This window comes from Macrotis lagotis, chromosome 6 (assembly GCF_037893015.1).
Source record: "Macrotis lagotis isolate mMagLag1 chromosome 6, bilby.v1.9.chrom.fasta, whole genome shotgun sequence".
NCBI lineage: Eukaryota > Metazoa > Chordata > Mammalia > Peramelemorphia > Peramelidae > Macrotis > Macrotis lagotis.
In genome coordinates, this window is record NC_133663.1 from 79159312 (window position 1) to 79171447 (window position 12136).

Sequence of the window (12136 nt, forward strand, 5' to 3'; positions counted from 1 at the left end):
ACCCAGAGATCTGGGGAGAGATTTGAGATAGAGATTTAGGAGTTATTTGCATAAAGTCATTAATTGAAATCATAGAAGTGTGTGAGATCACAAAAAGTGAGAGTATTTAGATAGAAGTTGATGACTAACAGAGTTGTGGAGGACATGTGCATGTCAAAAGAGTGATAATACTCCCTGTGAGGAAGAAGCAGCAGCCTAGCAGCAGCAGAAGCCATAGCTCAGTGGGCAACACAAAACCTGGCAATAGAGGGCAGCAGCAACTAAATAGAGATGAATACCTGGGTCCGTGTCCTCAAAGGTTTTGTTCTCAGGATCTTTTTGCTCTTAAAACTTGAGAACGCTCCTAAGAGCTTCAGTTTATGTAGGTTACGTTTAATCAATATTTATCATTTCAGATAAATAAAACTTTTTATCTTTATCTGAAATGATAAATATTGATTAAATGTTTCCTGAAAGGGTCTCAGAGATCCTCTCAGAGTCCCTGGACCACACTTAGAGAACCACTATATTAGAGACTCTTTATAGCTATTAATGTCAGTAGGCTTTCTGAGCAGCTTCAGAGTCAATAGAACGTCAGTGAGTGTTTGTTGTCAGAAGGGAAGCATTATGGGGTTGTTGAGAGATTGAACTGATAGAATCAAAAGAGGTTTTCCAGCTTGGTTTCAACTCTGGGAGTATGAGTTAACCAAAGAACATTTCTTCTCCCAATTTCAGTAGGGGAAATTGTGAAAGAATGTTATCCCTTTCTTGGAGATTTTTTTTCTTGATCTTTATCTTGATTTACTCTGTGAATAAATGCTCTTTATTTTGAATTTATGAAATTTCTGGTTTAGTAAAAAGTTTTGGTAAAAATATATCATTGGGTGCTTGGATTTGTGTTGCTTTTTTTGGGGGGGGGATATATTACAATCCAAACAGTACCATAAATTGTGACATAACTTTCAAAGAAACAAGGGAACCCCAGTCTATTAATATCACTTGCGAACTTAGCTTTGTAATGACATATTCTGATTTCTTTTTCTATAAAAACAACAGAAGATTAATTTACCTGTCTATTACTTATGGTGAGTTTTTCTAAGAAATGTCGAAGGACTGTTGAAGGATCTTCAATTAGACAGTTCCACAGGACCTGCTGGGCTACAGCACTCACTTTTGAAGAAAAAGAGTGTCATGTAAGAGTGGAATCTGGAGATATTTAAGATTACAAATAGTGAAAATCTTCAATAACATCATGCCAGTTTTTTTGCCTTTGAAAAGGTCTACACAATGGTTATTCACCATTAAACAGACATGCATATTCTACATGGAGGAAGTAGGTTAAAGATTGTATGCTTGCTATTGTGAGATGTGATCATTTCTTTAACCTGAGATGTTTATGTGTGTGTATGTGTGTGTGTGTGTGTGTGTGTGTGTGTGTGTGTGTGTAGGAACATATGCTTTGTAGATTTTTATTAAACATATATTATAGAAACATTACATTAGAGTGAATGTTAGACTGAGTGCTAGGGCTTCAGAATATACTTCTGACACCTATTACTTAGATGATTACAGCAAGTCATTTAATTTTAACAAACTTCAGTTTCCTCATTCGTAAAGCGGGAATAATAATATCGTTTAGGATCTAGGCTAGTTGTGAGGATCAAAAGAGATAATATGCATAAAGCACTTGATGAGCATTAAAGCACTCTATGAATATAAAATATTATCATTTTAGAAAATTATTAATAAATTACATTAACATTAATATTAAGAAATATCTTTGATAAAGGAAAATGAAAAAAACTTAGGGAAAAGCAGCATGATTATGTAAAAAGAGGAGACAAATAATTGAGGAAATGTTACTTCCAACCCAGTAACAAAAGTGTCCAAGGAAATGAGGTTCAGAAGTGATGTAGCAAACAAAATCCATCACCATAATGCCCTAAAACAATAACTCAACAAATATATTCCTCAAATAGTGGAGCCAAGGCTATGGATGTTGCCTTAATTTATGATGAATAATAGCATGATTATCAGCTATCTTTTGTGAAATTTGAACCTCTTTATGAAGCACTTTCATCACTGTGATATAAAGTCCATATATCATTTTTACTTCTTCCAAGCTTCTATATTACTGTCACCATGGCTCAAAACTTGGGCATTATCCTTGACTCCTCTCTCTCACCTCACATATCAAAGTCATTGTCAAATTTTGTCATTTCTTTCTTTATTATATCCCCTTCATTCACAAAACCACCACTCTAGTTTACACTCTCATCACCTTTTTTTTTTTTTTTTCAGATTTTTCAAGACAATAGGGTTAAGTGGCTTGCCCAAGGCCACACAGCTAGGTAATTATTAAGTGTCTGAGACTGGATTTGAACCCAGGTACTCCTGACTCCAAGGCTGGTGATTTATTCACTGTGCCACCTAGCCACCCCTTTCATCACCTTTTGACTGAAAAATTGCAGTAGCTTTCTACTTCATCTTCCTGACTCAAGTTTTTCCTCAATTTTTTAAATTTATTTTTCATTTAGCTGCATAAAGGATTTTTCTAAAGTATACACCTGACTGAATCATCTCACCTCCATCCCCCCCAAATCATTAAACTTCAATGATTCCCTTTTACCTCTATGATCAAATATAACATTTTCTGCCTGGGAATTGAAAGTTCTTTATAAACTGACCCCTTCCTACCTTTTTGGCTCTTTTATATTTCATTAACTTACAGATGTTCTACAGCACAGCTACAATGGTCCATTTGCTGTTTTTTGGAACCCAACATTCCGCTCCCCGCTCCCCCCATCTCATGCCTTTGTAGGAGTTGTCATAATGCTTGTAAATGCTCTCCTTCCTTACCTGAACTTCTTGATTTATTTGACTTCCTTCATTTTCAGCAGAAATTCCCACTTCTGAAGCAAGCCCTTTCTGATCCTGCCAGCTGCTGTTACCTTCCTCTCAGAGATGATCTTCCATCTATTTTGATTGTATTATGAATGTACCTAGGTATTTACATGCTATCTCCCCAGTTAGAATGGAAGTCTCTGGAGGGACAGTTTTTGCCTTTCTTTTTTTCCCCCCAGGTCTAGCACAGTGATCGGCGCATAGTAACCACTTACTCAAAGATTATTGACTGTCTAACTGAAGGTCAGAGGAGCCTCTTTTCTGCTGAAGAGCTCTGCATGAAATCAAGAGCAGGTCTCAGGGAGAAATAGAAGTGAGTTCTGCAAGGAAGACTGGTAGATCCCTAGCATGTTTTTAAGGGGTTGTAATAATATCATTTTTCAAATTGTACCTGCTACACCATCTTCCCGAACCTCTCCATCTTCCATCAAATGAACAATGGGCAGCACTGCAGCACAGATGCATGCTGGGAATACCGCTTGAGGGGGCTGTGGAACGTGGTGGTTTGGGGTATGCTCTGTAGTGTGTTCTTCATCTGAAGGAAGGAGGCAGGGACATTACATGTCTAAATCTCTCTCTAATCTATATCAATTTCAGTATTAAAGTCTAATCTAAATTTATATCTATACCCATGTCTTTCTATAGGCATATTGATTGATATCTATATATATCTGAATACCTTACCCTTTATCTATTTATATCCATATATTTAAATCTATTCTTTAAATCTAAGTGCTATTCTGCTTTTAAAGTACAATTCAGAAATCTAAAGTATTTCTAATTTTTAAGCAGTATAATTCTGTGATAACATCATATTATAACAACTCTTCTTTCAAAGGTTTATAGGTAAAATATCAATAAAACATTTAGTATAAAAACTTTTTTCCAAAGGGATGGAAACTTGGATGCATAAATAATAAATAATTACAAAATTCTTAAATGAGCAGAAGTCAGCTCATAGGAGAGATCTGAGGGGAATGGAATGCAAAATAGAAATGAAAAGTTTTCTCATAGCTTCAAAGCTACTAACAACCTTGTGTCCATGTTTTGATGTTTATAATTTTGTCTCATGTGTCCCTCTGAAGTCAAGAAGGTCTAGTTACTGATGGTTTAGAAGCCTCTATTGTATACAAGCTCTGTCTAGTTTTATGGTGGGCACTTTACACATCATTTGTCAGCTTATAGGAGCCCAGAATCTATGAATACTTACTTGCTCACTATTTTCTTTTCCATCCATGGGACATAAAAGTCATGTACATTCTATGGGACTCTCTTATAAAGAAAGATAACAGTTTGACTTTTCAAAATTGCAAAACAATGCCAAAATAGAATACTAGATCTCACTTAGCAAAAAAAAATTGCATTGTAGTTGTGGAACTGCCCTCAGCAAAGTTAGGCATTTATCTTATTGTGGTAGTGAGATTGAGCCCTGTAATAATGAAATTGAGCCCTGTAATAATATTTTTTAAAAATTGGTCACGTTTTTGAAGGGTGATTGTCAGTTTGAATGAGAAACTATCCTATAGTACAGCAACTTATGTCATTATTTATAGATTGCCAAATGTGAAAAAATGCAATAATGAGAAATGAAGGAGATTAGATGAGAAATATTTTTAATCCATGAGTTTTATGAAAAATAATAAAATATAAGGTATATTTCCAGCAGGGCTCACCTTCTGCACTGACAGCTGAACGCACTGACCAAACAGAGCCACGGCGAAAGGAATAATTCCTATGGGAAGTACTTGATGTACAAGATGGACTAACAGAAAGACGTCGGGATGCCAGGTTAGTGACTTCTTCTACTGACAGAGAAACCAGAGAATGCAAATTTTGGTTTTCTAATAATACTAGCATTACAATAATTAGGATTTTCATTTTTATAGTATCCTTCCTTTCACAACTCAAGAGTCAGATGACTCAGTTTAGACTTTTGGGGAAAACATGCATACACACTGACTCATCTAGACTGAAAGACAAAAGAGTTCTTCCGAAAACTGTGCAATATTGATCTTTAGAGTAATTTGAAAACTGTTCTCCTGGAATCATTTGCCAAACCATTCCCTATATGGTATTCTCAGATTCATTGCATAGTTGAGCTTGTAGGAATTCAAACTCCCAAACTCAAGGGGGCACTTCTTCACTAGGAAATCTCTTAGCAATAAGATGTTGGTTGTATTTGCTCCATTTGCACTGAAATGGTCCATTCTGGGTTTACGAATCCTCTGCATTGTTCTCATTACTTGGTATATCATCATAACAGAACTACTGAATGTTAACTAAGACTGGTTCTACAATGTTGCCATCAAATGACACTATAAGTTTTCTATTGCTCCTTGGAGGATTTGGAATCCTCTTCTAGCCCCATGAAAATTTTCATTAATTTGAATGATTGGTTTCTTCATCATGGATAATATATTTCACTTAAAACAGAACTATCGTGTCCACAAAAATTCTTCCATTTCCCTTGAAGGGAGTGGTGAATGGGGCGGGGGTTGATTCTTTAGTTTCTTTCACCTAAGTAGTCTGAAATAGTGAGCCATTTTTAATCAAGCCCCCCCGCCCCATGAATCACTATCTCTATCACTATCTCTTCCCATACTCTTGCCTTTCTAAGAGAAACTAAAGCACACCTTCTTCTTCTTGCTCCGAGTTGGGGGTGCAGGTGGGCTCATAGCAAGCCTCCTGGGTGATGGGAATGGCAGTAATGAGACTGGCTTCTCGACCAAGTCGCTTTTTCTCTTCTTCTTGTTGTAAATTCTTGAGGATGTGCTCAGCTCTCTGATGGGACCGAGATACAGCTCGGGCAGAAAAAGATTTCTGAAGGTAAGTGAAGACAGAAACAAATTTATTTTATAGCTATTGAGGAGAATTTTGAGAGGTGGATAGATAGCATACCTTGAGCCAGGAAGATGTAGGCTGTAGCCTTGTGTTTGACATATTTAGGGCACTCTTAGTGCCCTACATAACTTTCTAAAACTATAAATTACAAAACAGTTGGCAACCTGCTCTGTGAGATGGGAGTTTCCTTAGAGGTCCTTACACCAATGAATAATAAATATGTCTGAACAAAAAAAATAAATCAGGGCATCATTCAAAGGAGTCAATAGTAGGCAAAATAGCCTTGCTTGGGAGATTTCAAAATGATACCTTCAGTTAACCTATATTTTTCTTTTAAGTACATTTCTAGGTTTTGTACAACTAAAGATGTCCCACTTAGTACAATAGGATTTCAGAGCAAAATATAATCTTAGCAGTGATTTAATCCTATCCTCATTTTACAAAGGAGGACATTGAGGAACCAGAATTAGGGAGCTTGACCAAGGTGGAGAGGTTACCAATAGGTAATTTAGCCTGGGTTTGAACTAGATCTATCTCCAAATCCAGTGTTCTTTCCTAAAGATCTTGTGTGTATTTGTCTTTGTGTGTGTGTGTGTGTGTGTGTGTGTGTGTGTGTATGTATACACATATTTGTATTCTTTCTAAATTGCATAGTTTTCCAAACATTCATTTTGCGTTATACTATAACTCTCCCAGAGCAGAATTAAGTCCTAATGTTACATAGAAGCTCAAGGAACTTATAAAATAATAATGATGCTCCCTGATGGCTACAAAAATCTATAGCCATTTATTTTTCACATCTTTGCTGTGGTGACTGTATGAGTTACCAACTAGAAGAAAAGCAGTGTGCAACATTTCTAGGTTCAATAATCAGTAGTAGTCTTTTGCACTCTCTCAATAACAAAAAAGCTATTTAATAAAATAAAAAACTCCATGAGCATATTTTATATTGCTTAATGTGACTTTTTAAATTAAAAAAAGAAACTCATTAGCAGAATAGGTGTTTTCATTGGTCTCCTTATGATTCTGATCCCTGAAGCTACAGACCCCAATTTATGTATCACTTACCGACTGATCTTCATTAATTGGGTCCTGCACACTACCACTGCATTGTGGAACCCATGGGGGGTCAAACATGGGGACAGAAGGCATTCCCAGTACTGGTGAAGGCAGGGTAAAATTTATACTAGGAGGAGGAATCTGTAATGAAATGTAAATAGAGATTATCAAGTAGAAAGAGAAAAACTTCTAGGAATGGACAATATTGCAATGACGCCTCTAAGCAGTGGGGATGTTCTCCTAATAGCTCCCTAGCCTCTTCAAGATTTTGATAACAAGGAAACATATTTACATAGCATCATTAGACACAGGATAGATTTCTAGTGCCAACTTGGTTAAATAGCTCTGTGATCTTAGACAAGACATTTAGGTTCCCCAGACTCCCAGTTACCAGCTATTATAAAACAGGGCTAATAATAGCTGTTGGCTATTAGGAAGATAATATGAAATAATATATATATATATATATATATATAAGAAGATAAAATATAAGATATTATATGCCATCTTTCCTTTGCATATAAATGTTTGCAGTCTATAAAAATCTTTCATCCTTTGTTTCTTTTTATCCACCCTATCCTTGTAAAGTAGTTAGAATCAATATTATTCCTACTTTATAGAGGAAAAATGTGCATTTACAAAAACAAACAACACTTACTTAAGTTGGGCAGCTGGAAAAAAACATAGATTTGAGACTCATGCCTGGGTTTTCCAAAGCCAAGTCCACTGTTATGGTCACTAAACGAAATTGCCACTGACCAAATGACCTCTAATTAAGACCCTTTCTAATTCTAGTTCTTGTTCAGAGTGCTGGAAGACTCCATAAGTAAGACATTTTCATAGAACCTCACTTTGGCAAAGGTCCATAAATTTACAGATCAGTTATTTAGATCTACATCTCCACCTCTCCACTCTCTCTCCTGTCAAACTGATTTTTGTAAAGCATAGTTCTGACCCTATCCCTCCCCAAACTTAAATTCCATTAGGTCCCTAGGGTCAAATATTAATTCCTCTCTTTGACACCTATCTTTCATTATTTGCACATTACTGCCCTCCATCTTACATCCAAACTGTTTATCTTGCTGTTTTTCACACTCAGCACACCATCTCCCACTTAGAGCCTGGAATGGATTCTCTCCTCACTTCTGTTTCTCAGAGTTCTTAGATTCCATCAAGGTTCAACTATTCTTTTACAATAAGTTTTTCTATCTTCTATAAGATTCCTTATTCCTTTATCTTCTAGCTTCTTCTCCCACCAAATCATTTTGCTTCTAGTGTCACATACGTGCATATTTATAAGTGTGTAAGGGGGAAATATATATAGATACACACACATACATTCATACAAAAGCTGATCATATAATGGATGTCCCAAAAATCTTACTACAATTTTAATCCTTAACAGATTAAATGTTTGAAGAAAGCTCTTGAAAATTTACTCTAGACTCAGAATTTAGAGCCATGTTACAGAAGACAGTGGTTTCTGATTTAAAAAAGAGATTTTTCCAAGTGAAATTAATTTTATTCTCCTTACTAGGACACACAAGGAAATAATTTTGGTTATAACTGAGCATCACAGGATTAAAGTCTTCTGTTCTTTGTAATGGAAAATTCTGTAATTAAAACCAAGAAATTACCACTGAGATACCAATGACAGGTGAGGTGGTATGATAGAAAGCATTGTGGACCTGGAGCCACAAGAGACCTGGTGTGGTTTTAGCTATATAATGATGGACAAATCTCTTAACTTCTGTAAAATGGGGCTAATAATAGCTGTTGGGTTATTGTAAAGCTAACATGAGATTATATCAGAAGGTGTTTTGCAATCCTGAAAGTACTAGATTGTTATTATTAAATGAAAAAGCTCTTTTTAGCCAAGCTTTATTTAGCCCACTATTTTAGATTAGCAGATATCAGGAAATTTGAATCCTTAAGAATCACTCCATGAAATGTTATGTATGACTCCATATGTATAGTGGGTATTATATTTCTTGTCTTCTCAATAGGGAGGGGAAGGAGTGGAGAGAGGGAGAGAATTTGGAGCTGAAAAGAAAAATAAAAATGTATATAAAAATTATCCTACTTAATCAGCTTTAAAAGATGGCCTACCATTTTTAATGTGGAATTAAAAAAAATTAAGTTTGAAATGCTCATCAAAAGAGTTTAAAATGATTTTTTCTGTTCCCTAGAGAAGTTTCTCTCCAGATTATAATTGGGTGGATTTTTGGGGTTTTTTTTTAGGGTTTTTGCAAGGCAAATGGGGTTAAGTGGCTTGCCCAAGGCCACACAGCTAGGTAATTATTAAGTGTCTGAGACTGGATTTGAACCCAGGTATTCCTGACTCCAAGGCCAGTGCTTTATCCACTACGCCACCTAGCTGCCCCTATTGGGTGGATTTTAAAGGGAAAGATTAGAGGGAAGTTTAGGGTCTCCCAGATCTGACCCATCCTCACCTTAAAAATCTGCTGAGCTCCTTCCTCCATCCGAGGCCACACCTGATAGCGGAATCTCCAGAGTGTGTGGAACTTGAGAATGGCATTGAGCCTTTGCACAGTCTCTGGGTGATGGAATTCTGACATGAGCATGTCAGACACAGCCTCTGGGACTTTGACCGCACATAACAAGAACATGGCAGCTAGAAGGAAGCAACTCAGCATTAATCAAGGACATGTCACTGGGCTTACATGTCTGGAAAATAAGTCTCCAGCTCTGGTGAAACCATCCCTTGAGGGAAATGAAATCTGTCCAACTATGTTGGCAAGGAAGCACCTCATTTCAGACAAGGGCATAAAGTACCATCTTTCATTCCACCCACTACCTTCCAATTTATGGTTTCATAGGGCAGTGACATTTTGACAGGGCCAAAGAATAGTGACATTTGCTAGAACTACTCTAGTCTATGAGCTCCAATCAAATAACTTCAGTCACTGACCTACTTAAAGCACACTAACTGTTATTTCTTTTAAAATTGGATTCTTCTATTTTTGTCATTTGATTCAAAGTAGAAATTTTATTTCAAACAAGTAATGATATAATTTTATGAGATTTTTAAATGAGATTGCCCTTTAAGAAGTATATTTAAAAACACATCAACTTTTCTGGATAATTTTTAAAAAATTCACATTTCAAATTTAATTCAGACTTTATGAACATAAAGAAAAACTCATGACTAAAATTATCCAAAGTTGGGAGAATGAGTTATCCTATGAAGTAGTATGTTTCCTCTTCCTGGAGGCCTTCAAGCAGAGACTAGATGATCACTTATTATGGAGGTATGTTGTAGTAGGAATTATTTTCAGAAACAAATTGGACTACCTGGCTACTGAGGTCTCTTTCAATTCTCAAACTCTGTGATACTATTATCTGAAGAGCTAGAAATGCTGAAAGAGATTTTGTAAGTCCTCGTAGTAGCTTTTGATCTAAGAGAGAGTCAAACAATGATCAGAAATAAGGTCATGAACCATTATAGGTTATGTATCAGATAATAAATTATGAACCAAATAAATCCAGATTGGAAGAAGGAACCAGGATGAAAATAGATTTGCCAAATCTAATGTTTTTACTTTTCAATTACAACTGTTAACAGGTTTTGCTTATCTTAAAAAAAACTTTCCCTTGACTCTTCTATCTCTTATAGCCACAATTTCATATTACAGATAAAGATCTTGTCATGTAGCTAGTAAATGCCTGACATGAAATTGCTACCTATATTTCTTCTGGTATGGTTGAAAGAATCCTTCATCTGAAGGCAAGGGTCTGTCTTCAAATAATGGAGCTGTCATAACTTGAGTGACTATAGAATACTGTGGGATCATAGAACAACTCAGTTTCTATGGGATTCAGGTTCTTATATTGTAAAATGAGGAACTAAATGGTTTCTAATGTCTTTCCAAACTCTGAAATCTATAGCATTTTTCTTCTAGCACTAACTTTTATTCCACCCTCACTCCCCACAATTCAAGAAACATTCATAAAGCATATATCTGAAGCACTCTTCTAGGGACTGGAAATTCATAGGTGAAAATACAGTGATAATTTTTTTCAATAGCTGGTAATGAATTGATACCCAAGATAAGTAAAGAGATTGCAAAAGTACACAGCTATCCTTGATGAATTCAAACCACTTGGTTCAGATGAATTTTACCCTCAGGTTCTAAAGGAACTACTTACTGTGATTTCTAAAAAATAGCATGGATAAAGGGAAAGGAATCTCAGAAGCAAGGAAGCAATTTTCAACAAAACCTAGAGAAAAGAGCTTACACACAGCTTACATGTTTTATGGGCTTGACTTCAATCCTTGGCAAAAATTTAGGCTGTACATTAAAGAGATGGTAGTAAATATCTAGAAAAGGAATCTGTAATCACAAAAATTCAGGATGATTTAATCATGACTATTTCATACTAGCCTCATACAATTTCTTTTTTTATTTTTATTTTTGGACAGGGTTATTAAACTGATAAATCAAGAAAATGCTGTATAGATTGCCTAAATTTTAACAAAGCATCTGAAGTGGAAGAGATTATAATACATAGATGAACTTGGAACTTAAAGAATAAACAATAATGGCTTGATGTCAACTGGAGAGGTCTCTAATGGAGTGTCTCAGAGATTTGTGTTTTAGCCTATGCTATTTAAATATTATTTTTAAACATTTTTAACTTTTCAAATTAAGTTTATTAAATTTTAATTTTAAATCAGTGATTTGGATAAAAACATAGATGGCATCCTTGTCTAATTTTCAGATACAAAACTGGGAGAGATAGCTAATATAAAGGATAATTGTCAGAGTCCAAAAAGACCTTGGTGGGCTGAAATTTTGGGATGAATCTAAGACAAAGAAATTTAATAGGGGATAAATGTAAAATCTTCTGTTTAGGTTCAAGAACTCTCCCCTCCTATCCAGTATGAAATAGAGGAGGTGAAGTTAAATACTTGTTTTACTGTAAAATATGAGAAATGATTACTTAATTAATAGCTAATTATTATATTGGGATCAAAGTTTTTCTCCTTTTTCTCCATCCTTGTCCAAAGATCAATCAATGTGAGGAATCTCTCTTAAAGATTTACCCAGACCATGATCTAATCAGACTGTAAAAGATATTCTAGGTTGGGCTAATGCATACATTCCTGCTCATTGTATTTTCTCAGAAAGGTCTGAGACAATATGGATCCTTCCTTTTGCCAGACAGGTAATATATGGAAATTGATGTCTCTTTGAGCAAGAGCTGAGTGATCCAAATCATCATCCCCAAGATGTTCATTATAATATAACCTTCTCACTGTAGTATTTATTTTCTCATCAATTGTTAACCCATCAGTGTTGATTGTCACCCTAAGGAATACCTACTCTTT

General features: G+C 35.5%; 1 protein-coding gene across 1 annotated transcript in view; it reads right to left on the bottom strand.

Moving 5' to 3' along the window:
• Positions 1 to 12136, bottom strand: part of UNC80 (unc-80 homolog, NALCN channel complex subunit) — a 214262-nt gene that overhangs the window by 64293 nt on the left and 137833 nt on the right. Inside the window, exons 33-38 of the mRNA XM_074191473.1 lie at positions 9237 to 9418; positions 6793 to 6924; positions 5517 to 5703; positions 4557 to 4688; positions 3275 to 3418; positions 1049 to 1149 (exon numbers count right to left, since the gene is read on the bottom strand). Of these exons, the coding sequence (XP_074047574.1) occupies positions 1049 to 1149; positions 3275 to 3418; positions 4557 to 4688; positions 5517 to 5703; positions 6793 to 6924; positions 9237 to 9418 (878 nt within the window). The remainder of the gene's footprint in view (positions 1 to 1048; positions 1150 to 3274; positions 3419 to 4556; positions 4689 to 5516; positions 5704 to 6792; positions 6925 to 9236; positions 9419 to 12136) is intronic.